General features: G+C 46.8%; 1 protein-coding gene across 2 annotated transcripts; it reads left to right on the top strand.

The window, feature by feature from the left end:
* The first annotated feature begins 9,331 nt into the window (after positions 1–9,331).
* LOC125534355 lies at positions 9,332–10,806 on the top strand. Of its 2 annotated transcripts, none has more exons than XM_048697610.1 (2): positions 9,332–10,203; positions 10,309–10,806. In XM_048697610.1, exons 1-2 carry the CDS (start codon positions 9,861–9,863, stop codon positions 10,416–10,418), a joined length of 453 nt encoding a protein of 150 aa, XP_048553567.1. In that variant the 5' UTR covers positions 9,332–9,860; the 3' UTR covers positions 10,419–10,806. The 2 variants fall into 2 exon arrangements, with proteins under 2 accessions (XP_048553567.1, XP_048553566.1); XM_048697609.1 differs by having other exon boundaries at positions 9,334–10,203; positions 10,268–10,806.
* Positions 10,807–18,579: the final 7,773 nt, after the last annotated feature.

The following is an 18,579-nucleotide window of genomic DNA, read 5'->3' as shown; positions in this document are numbered from 1 at the left end:
TCTCTGTTTTAAAATGAGCTCAGGCATCGCTCCAAATCTATGCTTTCCTCTACGAAGGTCTTATCCATTAATTTTATTGTTGAGCCATCACCTTCTTATTCAAGCACCATTCCTGGGAGGTCTATTGTCATTCTTAGTTTTACATGCATTTTGTCTAATTAATGTTGGGAATGATCATGAATGGATGTCTTCTACCCTGAATTATAATGTTTAGTCGTTGCTTGAGGTCCTCCATAGTTATGTTTTGCGGTCTAAAAAAGGGCTAACGAGATACCATTCTGTCATATTGTATCATGGTTGTTTTGACAAATTGTTAGGCATTCGAGATATAGTATTATTGCTCTCTAGTTAATTATGTCATTGACATGAATAAATATGAGTTATAAATGTTATCACATATGTGGTTAGTTTTATAATCTTTGCTGAAAACTTGATTACTAGTTAAGCTTATACATGACAACAGAAACAAAATGGTTTGTAAAGGTTTTTCTTTGTCACTTTCAGTTTGTCAATTGAATTGCTTGAGGAAAAGCAATGAGTTAAGATTGGGGGGTCTTGATACGTCTCCAACATATCGACTTTTATTTTGGATTCTAATTTGCATGATTTGAATGAAACTGGCCCGGACTGACATTGCTTTCAGCACAACTACCTTGGCGTTGTTTTTTGTGCATAAATAAAAAGTTCTTGGAATAGGATAAAATTTTACGGAGAATATTTTTAGAATATATAAAAAATATCAGTGCAAAGATCTACCGGAGGGGCCACCAAAGAGCCACAAGCTCAGGGGACGCGCCATCTGAGCTTGTGAGGCCATCGAACCTCCGTTTGTCATATCTCCAAGTCCATTAGTACCGTCTTCCCGAGAAACAATTAGAGAGAAAGTTTAATCACGTCTTACGACATGGAGCCGCCGCCACCTCTTGTTCTTCATAGGGAGGGCTAATCTGGAGTCCGTTCGGGGCCCCGGAGAGGGGCATTTGTCGCCATCATCATCAACCCTTCTTCATCAATAATTTCATGATGCTCACCATCGGGTGTGAGTAATTTCATCATAGACATACTAGAGGTAGATAGAGATGGATGATATTTGTCATGTAATCTAGTCAATTTGTTAGGGCTTGATCTATAGTATCCACTATGTTCTGAGATTGATGTTGCTATGACTTTGCTATACTTAATACTTGTCACTAGGGCTTTTGTGCCATGATTTCACATACGAACCTATTAATTTTTCATGAATATATTTGAGTTCTTGATCCTAGCTATATACAAGTTATATGCAGTTGTTATTGTTTTGAACCATAGATCCAGGGGTGACAATAAACGGGATATTCTCCGAGGATGACTGTAATTTAAGGACTTCATGTATTCACTATGTGTTAATGCTTCGTTCTGGTTCTATATTAATAGGAGCACCTTAATTATCCTTAGTTTCCATTAGGACCTCGCTGACACGAGAGGGTGGAATAAAAGATGTCATGCAAGTTCTTACCAAAAGCACGTATGACTATATATAAAATACATACATACATATAATTGATGAATTAAAACTATTGTGTATCGCTCTAGATTGTGACTGTTACATGATGAATGTCATCCAAATATCCATCGGTACTCCATGCCTACGCTTTTCATTATATTGTCTTTGCTTGAATCACTATTACTATTGTTGTTCCAATTGCTATAAAACTGCTACTACTATTACTGTTACTATTGATACTACTATTTTCAACTGCTATCAAATTATTGTCCTACTTATAATAAATTATTGCAAAGAAGTGACTTCTCAAGTGTGGTTGAATTGAAAACTCAACTGCTAAGGGTTATAAATATTGTTTAGCTACCCTTGTGTCGAATCAATAAATTTGAGACCCCCGAAAACTGTTGCGATCTTGAATACTTGTGGGTCATCAGGGGACAACACCAATCCTTATTAACTCCTGCTTGTCTAGCTTGGCCACGTTCATCCTGCACTCTTATAACCTCTATGATTCCATGCCTTCTTCGACATGGGCCGAAGCACTTTCTATTAGAACAATGTCAATAACAAGAAGAAATATTCGATGGTTAAGTGAAAAATTATGTGCCGTCCCAAGAGGGGGGTTGGGCATTAATGTGCCATTATGAACAAATGTCCAATTATGAAATGATGGGGGTGCATCCATCCTGACTCATCAGACTCCCTATGGCTTAAAATTCTCAAAGCTAAATATTTCCACTACACGTCCACCACTAATTAATGCCTTCCCATGGGGCAGGTTGCAATTTCAAAAATCCATAATTAAAGTATGTGATGAATTTCGGAGCTTCATCAAATTCTTGGTTAGTTCGGGCACCTCGATGGACTTCAGCCTCGAGTGCTAGGGGAGGCCCTCCTCTGTCATGCTTCTCGTATTTTGTTTTGTTACTGTTCCAACAAGGCGGTCTCCATTTCGGAGCTTGCGGCGAATAACTGGGACCTTGGCCTACGTCGGGCTTTGTCCACTGCAGGGTTGGTGAATTGGAAGGATCTTACTACCCTTTTCTCTATGCTCACGGAGACCGGGATCAGATCTTGTGGCCTCACTCTCCTTCTAGACATTTTTTGTTAAATCCCTACTTGAAGCTTATCTAGGAGCGCCATTCTAATCGGTTTAGGGACTTGTGGCGGCCGAGAATTCCCCTTAAAATTAAGACTTTTCTTTGGCTGGCAAACATACGTCGCCTCGCGCCTAGCAATCAAATCATCAAAAGACAGAGCAATGCAGCTCCAGGCTGTTCTCTTTCTGTAGAGGATGAAAGCTCAAAACACATTCTTTTTATCTTTGACCTCGCCAGATTTGGCAGGAGTTGCATCCAATCGTTTTTGAACATACCCTAGAACGCAAAAACTTCGCTAGTCTGTTCGATTTTTTTTGTAAGACCTTCTGGGACAGTTTATTTGTGTGTTTTGGTCAGCTTTCGGTGCTTTCTGCTGGTCCTTTTGGACGACTCGCAATAAGTTTACTATTGAACATATGTTCCTTAAACATCATGCCGACTGCCTGTTTAAAATGGTTGCCCTTGTTCAGCCGTGCAGTCCTGCTAAAGTTGTTGGCGTTGACGCCTTTGCCATGACCGTCACCAAGATCCGTGCCTCTGACATCGCCTTATGCCCACCGTCTACAGCAACTGGACCGTGGCTTCTTTCTATTTTGCTGTTCTTTGGGTGGTATGCGTGCCTGCGTGCTTACCCGACCTGCATGGTCTGTACTTGGCCTGAGTGCCGGATTCTCGTGTTCCAACCTTTATGCCGTACCCTGAAAATTCTTTAGGTCGTTTGTTAGATGACTTACCGTTATGGCATTATTTATGAAGTCAAACATGTGTCTTTTGTGGAAAAAGAAGGTGGTTTCTCTTATAAGTCGATCTGGAGAATGAAACCGCCTTAGAACAAAGAAACTGACTAATTTACAGGCGTGACTAGAGGTCAGGTGACTGGCCTAACATTAGGATCAGTCACTTTTTTTTCTGCCGGCACGCACTGCCCGCCCAGCCCTCGCTTGCATGTGCTTCTTGCTGTGGCCAACGCGTACGTGGGTAGCTAGGCTGGCAGCTGGCTAGCTCAAGCTTGCTGCTGGATGTATTCCACCGACGAAATGAAAGTACATGAGAAGCTAGCTACTGATTGTATCCGCCGGAAGCAGAAACACATGTTAGTATGTTAGACGTATATTTATGCTAGTAAACATTAGCTACACATGATTTTTGTACTCTCATTTAGGCTGGCCCGCCTAGATTTTCAACATCGAACTTCCATTTAATCTAAGATTTGTCTCAGTGTAAAATACTACTCCCTCTGTCCGAAATACTTGTCCTAAAAATGAATAAAATGGATGTATCTATAACTAAAATAAGTCTAGATACAACCTGTCGGTGTCAAAACCAGCAGATCTCGAGTAGGGGGTCCCGAACTGTGCGTCTAGGCCGGATGGTAACAAGAGGCAGGGAACACGATGTTTTACCCATGTTCGGGCCCTCTCGATGGAGGTAAAACCCTACGTCCTGCTTGATTAATATTGATGATATGGGTAGTACAAGAGTAGATCTACCACGAGACCAGAGAGGCTAAACCCTAGAAGCTAGCCTATGGTGTGATTGTATGTTGTGATTTTTGTCCTACGGACTAAAACCCTTCGGTTTATATAGACACCGGAGAGGGTTAGGGTTACACAAGGTCGGTTACAAAGGAGGAGCTATCCATATGCGTATTGCCTAGCTTGCCTTCCACGCCAAGTAGACTCCCATCCGGACACGAGACGAAGTCTTCAATATTGTATCTTCATAGTCTAACAGTCCGACCAATGGAGATAGTCCGGCTGTCCGGAGACCACCTAATCCAGGACTCCCTCAGTAGCCCCCTGAACCAGGCTTCAATGACGATGAGTCCGGCGCGCAGTATTGTCTTCGGCATTGCAAGGCCGGTTCCTTCTCCGAATACACCGCAGAAGAATTTGAATACGAGGATAGTGTCCGACCTTGCAAAATAAGTTCCACATTCCACCGCAGAGATAATAATATTTTCGCAGATCTAATTTGCTGACTTGTTTTGGCAGCATGACGTTATGTCATGGCCCGGTGATTATTCGAACCGTTTCTTTCAGCCCCGCACATAACGCGAGGCAGTTTTTCGACACGTCTTGTTAAAGCAGAGATCGTGTCCCCTTATTACGAGATTCTCATCAATACGGGCGTGGGTAACCCAACCGCGCCATCAATTGCGGCGCTTGAGGGATAAGCGAGTTTTACCAGGCAAGTGGGGACGCTTAGTTTCGTCCGCCCATATAAAGGGATAAGGATCCACCTTTCTATCCACGCCTTCTTCCTCCTTTGCTCATCCGCTTCCGCACACTCGAGCTATAGCGCCCAAGTCCTCACTTCCACCTCAACCTTCTCCAACCATGTCCGGGGCGGGAGGCAAGTGGATGGTCTCCTCCGTCATGGAGGGAGACGTCAAGAAACTGAGGAGAGCCGGATACCTGCCCGACGACATCGCGCACCGTCTCCCTGATGAGGGGCAGCTCATCCCCACCCCCAGACCCCATGAGAGGGTTGTATTCCTCACCCATTTCCTCCGCGGACTAGGATCCCCTCTCCATCCCTTCGTCCGGGGGCTCATGTTCTATTACAGCCTGGATTTCCACGATCTGGCCCCGAACTTCATCCTCAACATCTCGGCGTTTATCGTCGTGTGCGAGGCCTTCCTCCGCATCAAGCCCCACTTCGGCTTATGGCTGAAGACCTTCAATGTCAAGCCGAAGGTGGTGGGCGGCCGCCAAGCGGAGTGCGGAGGCGCCATGTTGGGCAAGATGCCCAACATAACATGGCTCGAGGGCTCCTTTGTGAAAACCATAAAGGGGTGGCAATCGGGGTGGTTCTATATCACCGAGCCGCGCGACCCCACATGGGTAGCGGCCCCCGAATTCCGATCTGGCATCCCCACGCGGCTCACCTCCTGAAAAGAGAAGGGCCTGTCCTGGGGTAATTCGAAAGAGCTGACTGGACTCCAAACGTGTATTCAAAACATGGTGGACAAGAAGCTCAAACTTGTCAACATAGTCCAGGTTATGCTCATCTGCCGGATACTCCCGTGCCAACAACGGGAGTTCACCTTGTCGGAGTTCAATCCGGCGCAGCACCGAACTCTGAACAGGCTCTTCGACACGACTCATGAAGACGCCTGGTGGGTGCTGTTCAAAAGTGCCGAGGTCCCTCCCCCCATTACTGAGGATCGCGGATTCAGCGCGAAGCGCCAAGCCAGTGCGGCAAGCTGCTTTACCTTTCACAGGATACATTTTTTATATAGATAGACTCTATGCGGGATCTAAACTCCCGTACTCTTGACAGGACTGGCAGAAGATGGCCGGACAGATCGACTGTCCGGCTCCCTTGCCAGAAGGCCCCGCAGACGCTCTTCTGACGAAGATGCTGACTCCGGCCCCTTATAAGGTGCCGGAGAAGACCAAGAAGGCCAAGGGAGCTCGAAAGAGTTCCCAACGCCAGGCGTCGTCGGACTCACCGTCCGATGACTCTTTGGCGCACTCTTCCCCCGAAGACGAGGAAGAAGAAGAAGAAGATGCTCCCCCACCGACCGGGGGAGACAGAAATAGGAAGGCCGCCCCAACTGGGGGGGGCGAAGGGTCCAAGAAGGGAAGGACTCTCCTTCCGAATAGCTCCACCGCCGCCGACGAAGGCGAAGACGAGTGGTTGCCCAGGGCCAAGCCCCAGGGGAGATCGTAAGTATTCGGATATCAAAGTAACCCATAGGATTCCTTTGTCGCACTGCATTCCCTAATCGCTGAGTATAATTACGCAGGCCGCCACGAGCCAATATCGAGGTGTCATCGGATGGCTCCTTGGGTACGTCGGACATGGACAACGATCCAGTCCCGACCGCCACCTCCCCTCATCCTGCCGACGACGCCGAGGTGTTGTCTCAAGAGGCACCGGATCGAGAGGAGACAGTCCCGGAGGCGCCTCAAGGCGACCTTCCGGACTCCGGGAGCCGAGGGGATGGGGCCCCTGAGAGCTCCGAGTTCGGCCCTCAGCCGAACACCGCGCCGGAACCTCTAACGGTTCCGGGCTCGGGCAGGCTGTCTCCTCCTAAGAGGGGCAAGACGCCTGTGCCGGTGACCTCTGTCCATCCAGAGGCGCCGGACAATCTGCTGGAAGCGCTTCGCAGCGCTTCCATCGACGAGGAGCACCGCACTATCATGAGTGTGGTGATCCAGAAGGTTCAGTCCGCCAAGAGCGGATTGACTGAAGCCTGTTGAGGGAGTCCTGGATTAGGGGGTGTCCGGATAGCCGGACTATACCTTTGGCCGGACTCCTGGACTATGAAGATACAAGATTGAAGGTTTCGTCCCGTGTCCGGAAGGGACTTTCCTTGGCATGGAAGGCAAGCTTGGCGATATGGATATGTAGATCTCCTACCATCGTAACCGACTCTGTGTAACCCTAGCCCTCTCCGGTGTCTATATAAACCGGAGGGTTTTAGTCCGTAGGACGAACAACAATCATACCATAGGCTAGCTTCTAGGGTTTAGCCTCTCTGATCTCATGGTAGATCTACTCTTGTACTACCCATATCATCAATATTAATCAAGCAGGACGTAGGGTTTTACCTCCATCAAGAGGGCCCGAACCTGGGTAAAACATCATGTCCCCTGCCTCCTGTTACCATCCGCCTAGACGCACAGTTCGGGACCCCCTACCCGAGATCCGCCGGTTTTGACACCGGCACCTGTGCTAGCCTTCTAACAGGCTTCGAGGTAAGTGTTTTAAAATGTAGTAGAAATATTACCGCATAGACAGTAGCCCCTGGTGCTTTGTTCGGTGTTCACAAAGAAAAGCCGAACAGAGGATCAAATAATATCGCAGGAGTCTAATATAAGTATGTCAATATGCATATGCAGGCTTTGCTGCTGGCGTCCGCCGCACTAACTGCGGAGGTCGCCGTACTGAAGCAGGACCTCGAGGGGTCCAAGAAAGAGCTCGGCCTTGCCAAGAGGAAGCTCGAGGAGAATAAGGGTAAGTAATACCCCGTCTATAGCTATGTATATAAAAAAGAGGACGTGATTGCAAAAATTACAGGATTATTGTATGTTTGCCAGGGGCCACGACCGAGGTGGCGACCCTAAAGCAAGCGCTGGCCAAGGCCGAATATACAGTGGCCAAGGAGCGCACCGAGCGAGAGAAGCACGAGGCTTGGGTGGGCGAGGTGCAGCAAGAGCTCCAGGCTCTCATGACAAAGCACGAGGCGTTAGAGTTTGACTCGAAGACGCGAGAGTCTAAGCTTGCCGCAGCCCTTGAGAGCGCAAAGAGTGCCAAGGCCGAGGCCCAGAAGGCCCTCCAAGTGATCGACGCAATGAAGAATATAGCGGCGGGTAAGGCTTTCTATATGCAAAGCAAGCATGTAAAAGTAAATTACTGATTACTTACCCGGATCCGGAGCTCTTCAAGAGCATTCGCAGATTTGCCCCGCAGTGTGTCCGATACCGCACAATTTTACCAGGCCGAGGACGGAAGCTCGACGGAGAAGTTGTTCTGGTCTCAGTATGCTAAGGCCGAACATCCGGTGCCGATGAGTGACTAGCTGAAGCAGATGGTCGAGCTACATAAGGCGGCCGATCAGGCCATGAAGAGCTTTATAGTCCGGTTGTGGCCTGGCGACGCCCTTTCGAACAGCTTCTTCGACCTGGCGAGACGGCTTGTGGATGCCTGCCCGCGGCTGGAGGTCGTCAAGCGATCCGTCTGCATTGAAGGTGCACGCCGGGCTTTCGCCCGTGTAAAAACGCAGTGGGTCAAGCTAGACGCCGTGAAGCTGATAAAGAAGGGGCCGCCGGAGGGCAAGGAGCACCGCCACCCCGAGATGTACTACGAGGGTGTTCTGCCGGGCGCCCGTCTCATCGCAGACGACTGTTCGAAAGATGTAATATTTGAGTAAACTTGCTCGTTTTATCCTGTATGATGAAAACTTGTTTCATATGCGCTATGCAACGCTTGTGTGAATTTAAAATATTACCTTCTGTTTGGCTGTTTATCCAATTTGAGAGATGGCTAGTCCTCGGCTTCTGCCCCCATGCCACGAGTGCTGGGGTGTTCGGGATAAACCTGAGCACTCTTGTTCCCATGTTTGGGTCCTTCGAGGGAGGTGCTCAGCACAACGAACAAGGCAACCGGACTAATAATGCTTTATCACTCTCACTTAGCCATAGAATTCTATAATTTTAAATTTTGGCGAAGCCCCTGGTATTCGGAAGGCCGAATTTGGGGCGCGATACACGCCTGTAAGCCGGATAGAGCCGGTCCCTCGCCCTAAGCGGCATAAGTCTTTAGGGACTCGAAAAACCTCACCGAACATCGACCAGTCTCTCGCTTTATCATGACAGTCAGTTTTAGCTTTCTCTACTGAGGTGCTCAGCCCGACAGAACCGGGGCACAATCGCAGTAGTTCTCCTAGCGCTACCTTAGCCGATAGAGCGGAACGTAAGGTACCAAAACATAGGAGCCGGGCAAGCCCAACATTTGACCAAAGACATGATTCGGAGGTGATGCATATAATGCTATAAATTCGGGGTGCCGCACTTGTGAAAGTGTTCGGACTTTTCACACCGCATGGCGGGGTACGTAAGCCCCTGGTGTATTGGCCGTACCAGAGTGTACGGTTGTAAGGCGTCATTAACGAACACAGGGATATATTCTAACAACACCCCTTAAGACCTTATTCTGCACAAAAAATGTCTTATTCTGCTAACACCTCAACGAATCCATCGGTCACCCCCTACACACGCACGAATCCCAGCCCCGATCCCCTCCACCTTCGCCCAACACACCCCCACCTAACTCACTACCTCCCATGGCCGGCGTGCCAGCAACCCCCTCCCACCGGCCGCCACCGTGCCCCCACCCCTCTACCTTTCTTCGACCACCGCCCCCGGTGCTTCACCTTCCCCCAACCCCACGCCCCACCTTCTACCCCCCCCCCCACCCCCCCCCCCCTTTCTTCAGTGCCACCCACAGTAGTGGCGAGATCCGCCGCCACCGGGCCCCGGTGTGGCTTCAACCACCGGATCCGGCCACCACGGCCCCCCGGCGCAGCCACAACCAGAATCGGCCGTGACGGCCATGGGTGCGGCAACCAGCCCCCCATCTTCCCTTGGGCGGCTGTGAACTTCATCTCCATCACCGACGAGCCTCCCCTCTCCTCTGGCAGGATTACAGCAATCTCCGCCGTGCCATGGCCTGTCTCGCGCTGGCTTCTGCCGCAGAGGCCACTGGATCCATGGCAAGTGGATCCCGTGCGTGCTAGATCCGGCTGTGGTGCGCCCCTCCACTCCATGCAGTTCTCTTCCCGTGAGGCTCGCCGTTCTCGATCCCGAGCTCCAGGGCTCCTCAATGATGACTCCGAAGAACAACCGTGGCCACTTGGAGGCGCAGAAAGGAGGGCAACAGCAGCGCCGCCGTCGGACGGCTGGAGTCCTGCTCCTCCCCTTGTTCTCGTCCTTGTCTGTGTTCAGGCGCGGCTATCAGCGTTGGCCGCTGCGGGTGTCACGTGCAGCTCGGCCCACGGGGACGAGAAGTACGTCCCACAGGACACTGCTGTATTTTGTGGAATCCTAGTACTGGACTGGCTTGGTCTTTCAACGAGCTCCACAGGTCGTCCGCCGGCGGGATCCTCTGGTGAGCACTGCCCTTATTCCCCCTTTTCCCTTCTCCCACCTCTCCTAATATATTTTTGTTGCAGGAGCTGCACTGGCAAGGGCTCACTGTTGCTTCTCATTGCAGCTCACTGTTGTTCCCCACCTGATGTCGAGAAGTGCAGGTTGCTTCTCATTGCAGCTCGGTTGGGTCGCCGGTGCAGTACGCAGGCACGTGAGAGGACGACGGGCGTGTAGTTTGGTTTCGGCTGTGCGTTGCTCCGGTATGGATGTGCGCGTCATGCGTTTTACTCGACTGTGCGAAGAAGGTTCTTGGAGTCCCTCGGCGTGCAGTTTCGACAGCGGCTCGTCAGCTTGTCCCGTGTTTTACAGTTGGTGCCTCTGCGTGTGCATTTTAGTAGTTGGCCGCCCCGTGTAGTTTAGTTAATGTGTGTGTATCTACAAAGAAGGATTTTGTTTTTGAGCATGTACCATGCAGTTTGGAGCATGTGAACATGCAGTGCAAAATGGTGCATTTTGTTTTTGAGTAGTTTATGTATAAAAATTATAGGGACTTTATTTGAAAGTGTTCAGAAATTACAGTTTGGAGTATCTGCACATGCAGTGCAGACGCTGCTTTTGTGTTTGTGTGGGTTTTTTTTGGTATAAAGATTATAGGAACTCATTTGATTGCAGGGAAACATGGTGATGTTCAGACATGAGCATGCAGTTTCGACCATGTGGACATGTAGTGCAAAAATGGTGTTTTTTTGTGTTTGATGATTTTATGTATAAAAGTTATATGGACTCGTTTGAGAATTGTTTACCAAATAAGTTCATTTCGAATTGTGTTGCGGCTCATTTCCCTCGACCATGTGGTTCGCTTCTTCGCACGTGTACAGCTCGCCAATGTGGAGACCCAAAACTCCAAACAGAAAAAAAGAAGAAAATGAAGTGCAAAGATGTGTTAAATGAAAAATGGTAGAGAAACGACAAAAAAAATAATGTCGTTCACTTGACCATTTGATGCAGTGCAAAGATGTGTTAAATGAAAAATGGTAGAGAAACGACAAAAAAGTAATGTTGTTCACTTGACCATTTGATGCAGTGCCGGTTTTCTAACTGAAGCAGTGCGGTCGGGTGTCTGATGTTGTTCATATCGTAAGTGAACATTTGATGCAGTGCGGTTTTCTAACTGAAGCGGTGCGGTTGGATGTCTGATGTTGTACATCTTGTAAATGCAAAAAAAAAATGTTACTGAAACGACAAATAAAGTAATGCGGTTTACTTCTCCATGCATTTGGGGTTCACTTACGCCCGATTTAAAGTCCCGTCCACTTCCTCGCATGAGAAAATTTACGTGTAAATAAAAGAAATCAAGCAATTTGTTTGCCCATCTGATGGGGTGCGGCTTCCTGTCTGAAGCAGTGCGTTCTTCTGTCTGATGCAGTACACAAGTCGATTTGGGTTTCGCGAAAAACAGAGTTTCCGCATTTTGGTGAAATTGAAATTGCTCTTAAACCGTAAGGAATTAGAGAGTGTGTTCTACATGAAAAAGTTGCGTCTCGTCGATATCTTTCAAACGGCGTATAATTAGAATCATTTCGACCAGCGGTTTGTAAAAATTTCGGGGAAAACGGTTGCTGCCACTCAATGTCAGCCACACCATTTTCAAAATTAACTAAAAACCGTAAAGAATCTCAAAAACATTTCAACATATGAAAGTTGCGCCTTGTCCGTAGCTTTCCAACGGCGTATCACACGTCTCGTTTCGACAAACGGTTCAAAAACTAGAGTGAAAACAGTACGAAAATTGCAAATAATTCGAAAAAACAGAATTCCGCGATTTACTAAATTTAAAACTGCTCTTAAACTGTAACGAATTAGAGAAACTAATATATATGAAAAAGATGCGCCTCGACGATATCTTTTCAATGATGTATCATTTGCTTCATTCCAACAAGGGGTTTAGATAAAATCGCGAAAATACGCTCGCTGCCACTCGTCGTTTGCTGCACCGTTTTTGAAACCGCTCTTAAACCGCGATGAATCTCGAAAAATGTTCAACATAGCAAAGTTGCGCCTAATCCATAGCTTTCCAACGGTATATTATACGCCTCGTTCTGATAAACGGTTAAAAAACTAGAGAGAAAACAGTACCGGAGAAACACTGCGTGCAGTTTTTCCCGACACGAAGTTCACTACTCTGTATTGCAGTGCCCTTGCAACAGAAAGTGCAGTGCTCTCGCGTTGAGCGTGTAGTGCGGAAGTGTTATCAGAATAACTATTCTGCTAATATTAGCATAATATACCGGTTGTATATATGAAGGAAATATGCCCTAGAGGCAATAATAATGTTATTATTTTTATTTCCTTATATCATGATAAATGTTTATTATTCATGCTAGAATTGTATTATCCGGAAACATAATACTTGTGTGAATACATAGACAAACCAAACGTCACTAGTATGCCTCTACTTGACTAGCTCATTAATCAAAGATGGTTATGTTTCCTAACCATAGACATGTGTTGTCATTTGATTAATGGGATCACATCATTAGTAGAATGATGTGATTGACATGACCCATTCCATTAGCTTAGCACCCGATCATTTAGTATGTTGCTATTGCTTTCTTCATGACTTATACATGTTCCTATGACTATGAGATTATGCAACTCCCGTTTACCAGAGGAACACTTTGTGTGCTACCAAACGTCACAACGTAACTGGGTGATTATAAAGGAGCTCTACAGGTGTCTCCAAAGGTAAATGTTGGGTTGGCGTATTTCGAGATTAGGATTTGTCACTCCGATTGTCGGAGAGGTATCTCTGGGCCCTCTCGGTAATACACATCACTTAAGCCTTGCAAGCATTGCAACTAATGAGTTAGTTGCGAGATGATGTATTACGGAACGAGTAAAGAGACTTGCCGGTAACGAGATTGAACTAGGTATTGAGATACCGACGATCGAATCTCGGGCAAGTAACATACCGATGACAAAGGGAACAAAGTATGTTGTTATGCGGTCTGACCGATAAAGATCTTCGTAGAATATGTAGAGCCAATATGAGCATCCAGGTTCCGCTATTGGTTATTGACCGGAGACGTGTCTCGGTCATGTCTACATGGTTCTCAAACCCGTAGGGTCCGCACGCTTAAGGTTTCGATGACAGTTATATTATGAGTTTATGCTTTTTGATGTACCAAAGTTTGTTCGGAGTCTCGGATGTGATCACGGACATGACGAGGAGTCTCGAAATGGTCGAGACATAAAGATTGATATATTGGAAGCCTATATTTGGATATCGGAAGTGTTCCGGGTGAAATCAGGATTTTACCGGAGTACCGGGAGGTTACCGGAACCCTCCGGGAGGTATATGGGCCTTAGTGGGATTTCGTGGAAGAGAGGAGAGGTGGCCAGGGCTGGGCCGCGCGCCCCTCCCCCCTAGTCCGAATAGGACAAGGAGAGGGGGGCGGCGCCCCCCCTTCCTTCTCTCTCTCCTCTTTCCCCCTTCCCGAATCCTATTCCAACTAGGAAAGGGGGGGAATCCTACTCCCGGTGGGAGTAGGACTCCTCCTGGCGCGCCCTCCTCATGGCCGGCCGCACCCCCCCCTTTGATCCTTTCTCTCTCTCCTCTTTCCCCCTCCCGAATCCTATTCCAACTAGGAAAGGGGGGGAATCCTACTCCCGGGGAGTAGGACTCCTCCTGGCGCGCCCTCTCCTGGCCGGCCGCACCCCCCCTTTGATCCTTTATATACGGAGGCAGGGGGCACCCCTAGACACACAAGTTGATCCACGTGATCATATTCTTAGCCGTGTGCGGTGCCCCCTTCCACCATATCCTCGATAATATTGTAGCGGTGCTTAGGCGAAGCCCTGCGACGGTAGTACATCAAGATCGTCACCACGCCGTCGTGCTGACGGAACTCTTCCCCGACACTTTGCTGGATCGGAGTCCGGGGATCGTCATCGAGCTGAACGTGTGCTAAAACTCGGAGGTGCCGTAGTTTCGGTGCTTGATCGGTCGGGCCGTGAAGACGTACGACTACATCAACCGCGTTGTGCTAACGCTTCCGCTGTCGGTCTACAAGGGTACGTAGATCACCCTCTCCCCTCTCGTTGCTATGCATCACCATGATCTTGCATGTGCGTAGGAATTTTTTTGAAATTACTACGTTGTTCCCCAACAGTGGCATCCGAGCCTAGGTTTTATGTGTTGATGTTATATGCACGAGTAGAACACAAGGGAGTTGTGGGCGATATAAGTCATACTGCTTACCAGCATGTCATACTTTGGTTCGGCGGTATTGTTGGACGAAGTGGCCCGGACCGACATTACGCGTACGCTTACGCGAGACCGGTTCTCCCGACGTGCTTTGCACATAGGTGGCTTGCGGGTGACAGTTTCTCCAACTTTAGTTGAACCGAGTGTGGCTACGCCCGGTCCTTGCGAAGGTTAAAACAGCACCAACTTGACAAACTATAGTTGTGGTTTTGATGCGTAGGTAAGATTGGTTCTTGCTTAAGCCCGTAGCAGCCATGTAAAACTTGCAACAACAAAGTAGAGGACGTCTAACTTGTTTTTGCAGGGCATGTTGTGATGTGATATGGTTAAGACATGATGCTAAATTTTATTGTATGAGATGATCATGTTTTGTAACTGAGTTATCGGCAACTGGCAGGAGCCATATGGTTGTCGCTTTATTGTATGCAATGCAATCATGCTGTAATGCTTTACTTTATCACTAAGCGGTAGCGATAGTCATGGAAGCATAAGATTGGCGAGACGACAACGATGCTACGATGGAGATCAAGGTGTCGCGCCGGTGACGATGGTGATCATGACGGTGCTTCGAAGATGGAGATCACAAGCACAAGATGATGATGGCCATATCATATCACTTATATTGATTACATGTGATGTTTATCTTTTATGCATCTTATCTTGCTTTGATTGACGGTAGCATTATAAGATGATCTCTCACTAATTATCAAGAAGTGTTCTCCCTGAGTATGCACCGTTGCGAAAGTTCTTCGTGCTGAGACACCACGTGATGATCGGGTGTGATAGGCTCTACGTTCAAATACAACGGGTGCAAAACAGTTGCACACGCGGAATACTCAGGTTATACTTGACGAGCCAAGCATATACAGATATGGCCTCGGAACACGGAGTCCGAAAGGTCGAGCGTGAATCATATAGTAGCTATGATCAACATAGTGATGTTCACCAATGAAACTACTCCATCTCACGTGATGATCGGGCATGGTTTAGTTGATTTGGATCACGTAATCACTTAGATGATTAGAGGGATGTCTATCTAAGTGGGAGTTCTTAAGTAATATGATTAATTGAACCTAAATTTATCATGAACTTAGTACCTGATAGTATCTTGCTTGTTTATGTTTGATTGTAGATAGATGGCCCGTGCTGTTGTTCCGTTGAATTTTAATGCGTTCCTTGAGAAAGCAAAGTTGAAAGATGATGGTAGCAATTACACGGACTGGGTCCGTAACTTGAGGATTATCCTCATTGCTGCACAGAAGAATTACGTCCTGGAAGCACCGCTGGGTGCCAGGCCTGCTGTTGGAGCAACACCAGATGTTATGAATGTCTGGCAGAGCAAAGCTGATGACTACTCGATAGTTCAGTGTGCCATGCTTTATGGCTTAGAATCGGGACTTCAACGACGTTTTGAACGTCATGGAGCATATGAGATGTTCCAGGAGTTGAAGTTAATATTTCAAGCAAATGCCCGGATTGAGAGATATGAAGTCTCCAATAAGTTCTATAGCTGCAAGATGGAGGAGAACAGTTCTGTCAGTGAGCATATACTCAAAATGTCTGGGTATAATAATCACTTGATTCAATTGGGAGTTAATCTTCCAGATGATTGCGTCATTGACAGAATTCTCCAATCACTGCCACAAAGCTACAAGAGCTTCATGATGAACTATAATATGCAAGGGATGAATAAGACTATTCCCGAGCTCTTCGCAATGCTGAAAGCTGCGGAGGTAGAAATCAAGAAGGAGCATCAAGTGTTGATGGTCAACAAGACCACTAGTTTCAAGAAAAAGGGCAAAGGGAAGAAGAAGGGAAACTTCAAAAAGAACAGCAAGCAAGTTGCTGCTCAAGAGAAGAAACCCAAACCTGGACCTAAGCCTGAAACTGAGTGCTTCTACTGCAAGCAGACTGGTCACTGGAAGCGGAACTGCCCCAAGTATTTGGCGGATAAGAAGGATGGCAAGGTGAACAAAGGTATATGTGATATACATGTTATTGATGTGTACCTTACTAATGCTCGCAGTAGCACCTGGGTATTTGATACTGGTTCTATTGCTAATATTTGCAACTCAAAACAGGGACTACGGATTAAGCGAAGATTGGCTAAGGACGAGGTGACGATGCGCGTGGGAAATGGTTCCAAAGTCGATGTGATCGCATTCGGCACGCTACCTCTACATCTACCTTCGGGATTAGTATTAGACCTAAATAATTGTTATTTGGTGCCAGCGTTAAGCATGAACATTATATCTGGATCTTGTTTGATGTGAGACGGTTATTCATTTAAATCAGAGAATAATGGTTGTTCTATTTATATGAGTAATATCTTTTATGGTCATGCACCCTTAAAGAGTGGTCTATTCTTATTAAATCTCGATAGTAGTGACACACATATTCATAATGTTGAAGCCAAAAGATGCAGAGTTGATAATGATAGTGCAACTTATTTGTGGCACTGCCGTTTAGGTCATATCGGTATAAAGCGCATGAAGAAACTCCATACTGATGGGCTTTTGGAACCACTTGATTATGAATCACTTGGTACTTGCGAACCGTGCCTTATGGGTAAGATGACAAAAACACCATTCTCCGGTACTATGGAGAGAGCAACAGATTTATTGGAAATCATACATACAGATGTATGTGGTCCGATGAATGTTGAGGCTCGTGGCGGATATCGTTATTTTCTCACCTTCACAGATGACTTAAGCAGATATGGGTATATCTACTTAATGAAACATAAGTCTGAAATATTTGAAAGGTTCAAAGAATTTCAGAGTGAAGTTGAAAATCATCGTAACAAGAAAATAAAATTCCTACGATCTGATCGTGGAGGAGAATATTTGAGTTACGAGTTTGGTGTACATTTGAAACAATGTGGAATAGTTTCGCAACTCACGCCACCCGGAACACCACAGTGTAATGGTGTGTCCGAACGTCGTAATCGTACTTTACTAGATATGGTGCGATCTATGATGTCTCTTACTGATTTACCGCTATTGTTTTGGGGATATGCTCTAGAGACGGCCGCATTCACGTTAAATAGGGCACCATCAAAATCCGTTGAGACGACGCCTTATGAACTGTGGTTTGGCAAGAAACCAAAGTTGTCGTTTCTGAAAGTTTGGGGCTGCGATGCTTATGTGAAAAAGCTTCAACCTGATAAGCTCGAACCCAAATCGGAGAAGTGTGTCTTCATAGGATATCCAAAGGAAACTATTGGATACACCTTCTATCACAGATCCGAAGGCAAGACTTTTGTTGCTAAATTCGGAAACTTTCTAGAGAAGGAGTTTCTCTCAAAAGAAGTGAGTGGGAGGAAAGTAGAACTTGACGAGGTAACAGTACCTGCTCCCTTATTGGAAAGTAGTACATCACAGAAACCTGTTTCTGTGACACCTACACCAATTAGTGAGGAAGCTAATGATAATAATCATGAAACTTCAGAACAAGATACTACTGAACCTCGTAGATCAACCAGAGTAAGATCCGCGCCAGAGTGGTACGGTAATCCTGTTTTGGAAGTCATGCTACTAGATCATGATGAACCTACGAACTATGAAGAAGCGAGGGTGAGCCCAGATTCCGCAAAATGGCTTGAAGCCATGAAATCTGAGATGGGATCCATGTATGAGAACAAAGTATGGACTTTGGTTGACTTGACCAATGATCGGCAAGCAATTGAGAATAAATGGATCTTCAAGAAGAAGACCGACGCTGACGGTAATGTTACTGTCTACAAAGCTCGACTTGTCGCAAAAGGTTTTCGGCAAGTTCAAGGGATTGACTACGATGAGACCTTCTCACCCGTACCGATGCTTAAGTCTGTCCGAATCATGTTAGCAATTGCCGCATTTTATGATTATGAAATTTGGCAAATGGATGTCAAAACTGCATTCCTGAATGGATTTCTGCAAGAAGAGTTGTATATGATGCAGCCGGAAGGTTTTGTCGATCCAAAGGGAGCTAACAAAGTGTGCAAGCTCCAGCGATCCATTTATGGACTGGTGCAAGCCTCTCGGAGTTGGAATAACCGTTTTGATAGTGTGATCAAAGCATTTGGTTTTGTACAAACTTTTGGAGAAGCTTGTATTTACAAGAAAGTGAGTGGGAGCTCTGTAGCAT

This window comes from Triticum urartu, chromosome 2 (genome assembly GCF_003073215.2).
Source record: "Triticum urartu cultivar G1812 chromosome 2, Tu2.1, whole genome shotgun sequence".
NCBI lineage: Eukaryota > Viridiplantae > Streptophyta > Magnoliopsida > Poales > Poaceae > Triticum > Triticum urartu.
The sequence above is the reverse complement of the archived record's forward strand: the minus strand, read 5'-3'. Positions and strand labels throughout refer to the sequence as shown.

Excerpts from the sequence above, each read along its gene's own strand:
- LOC125534355 (XM_048697609.1), top strand. The coding sequence starts at position 9,861 with ATGCAGTTCTCTTCCCGTGAGGCTCGCCGTTCTCGATCCCGAGCTCCA. Across the intron at positions 10,204-10,267 it reads TCCGCCGGCGGGATCCTCTG|GAGCTGCACTGGCAAGGGCT; the intron begins GTGAGCACTGCC and ends TTTTTGTTGCAG.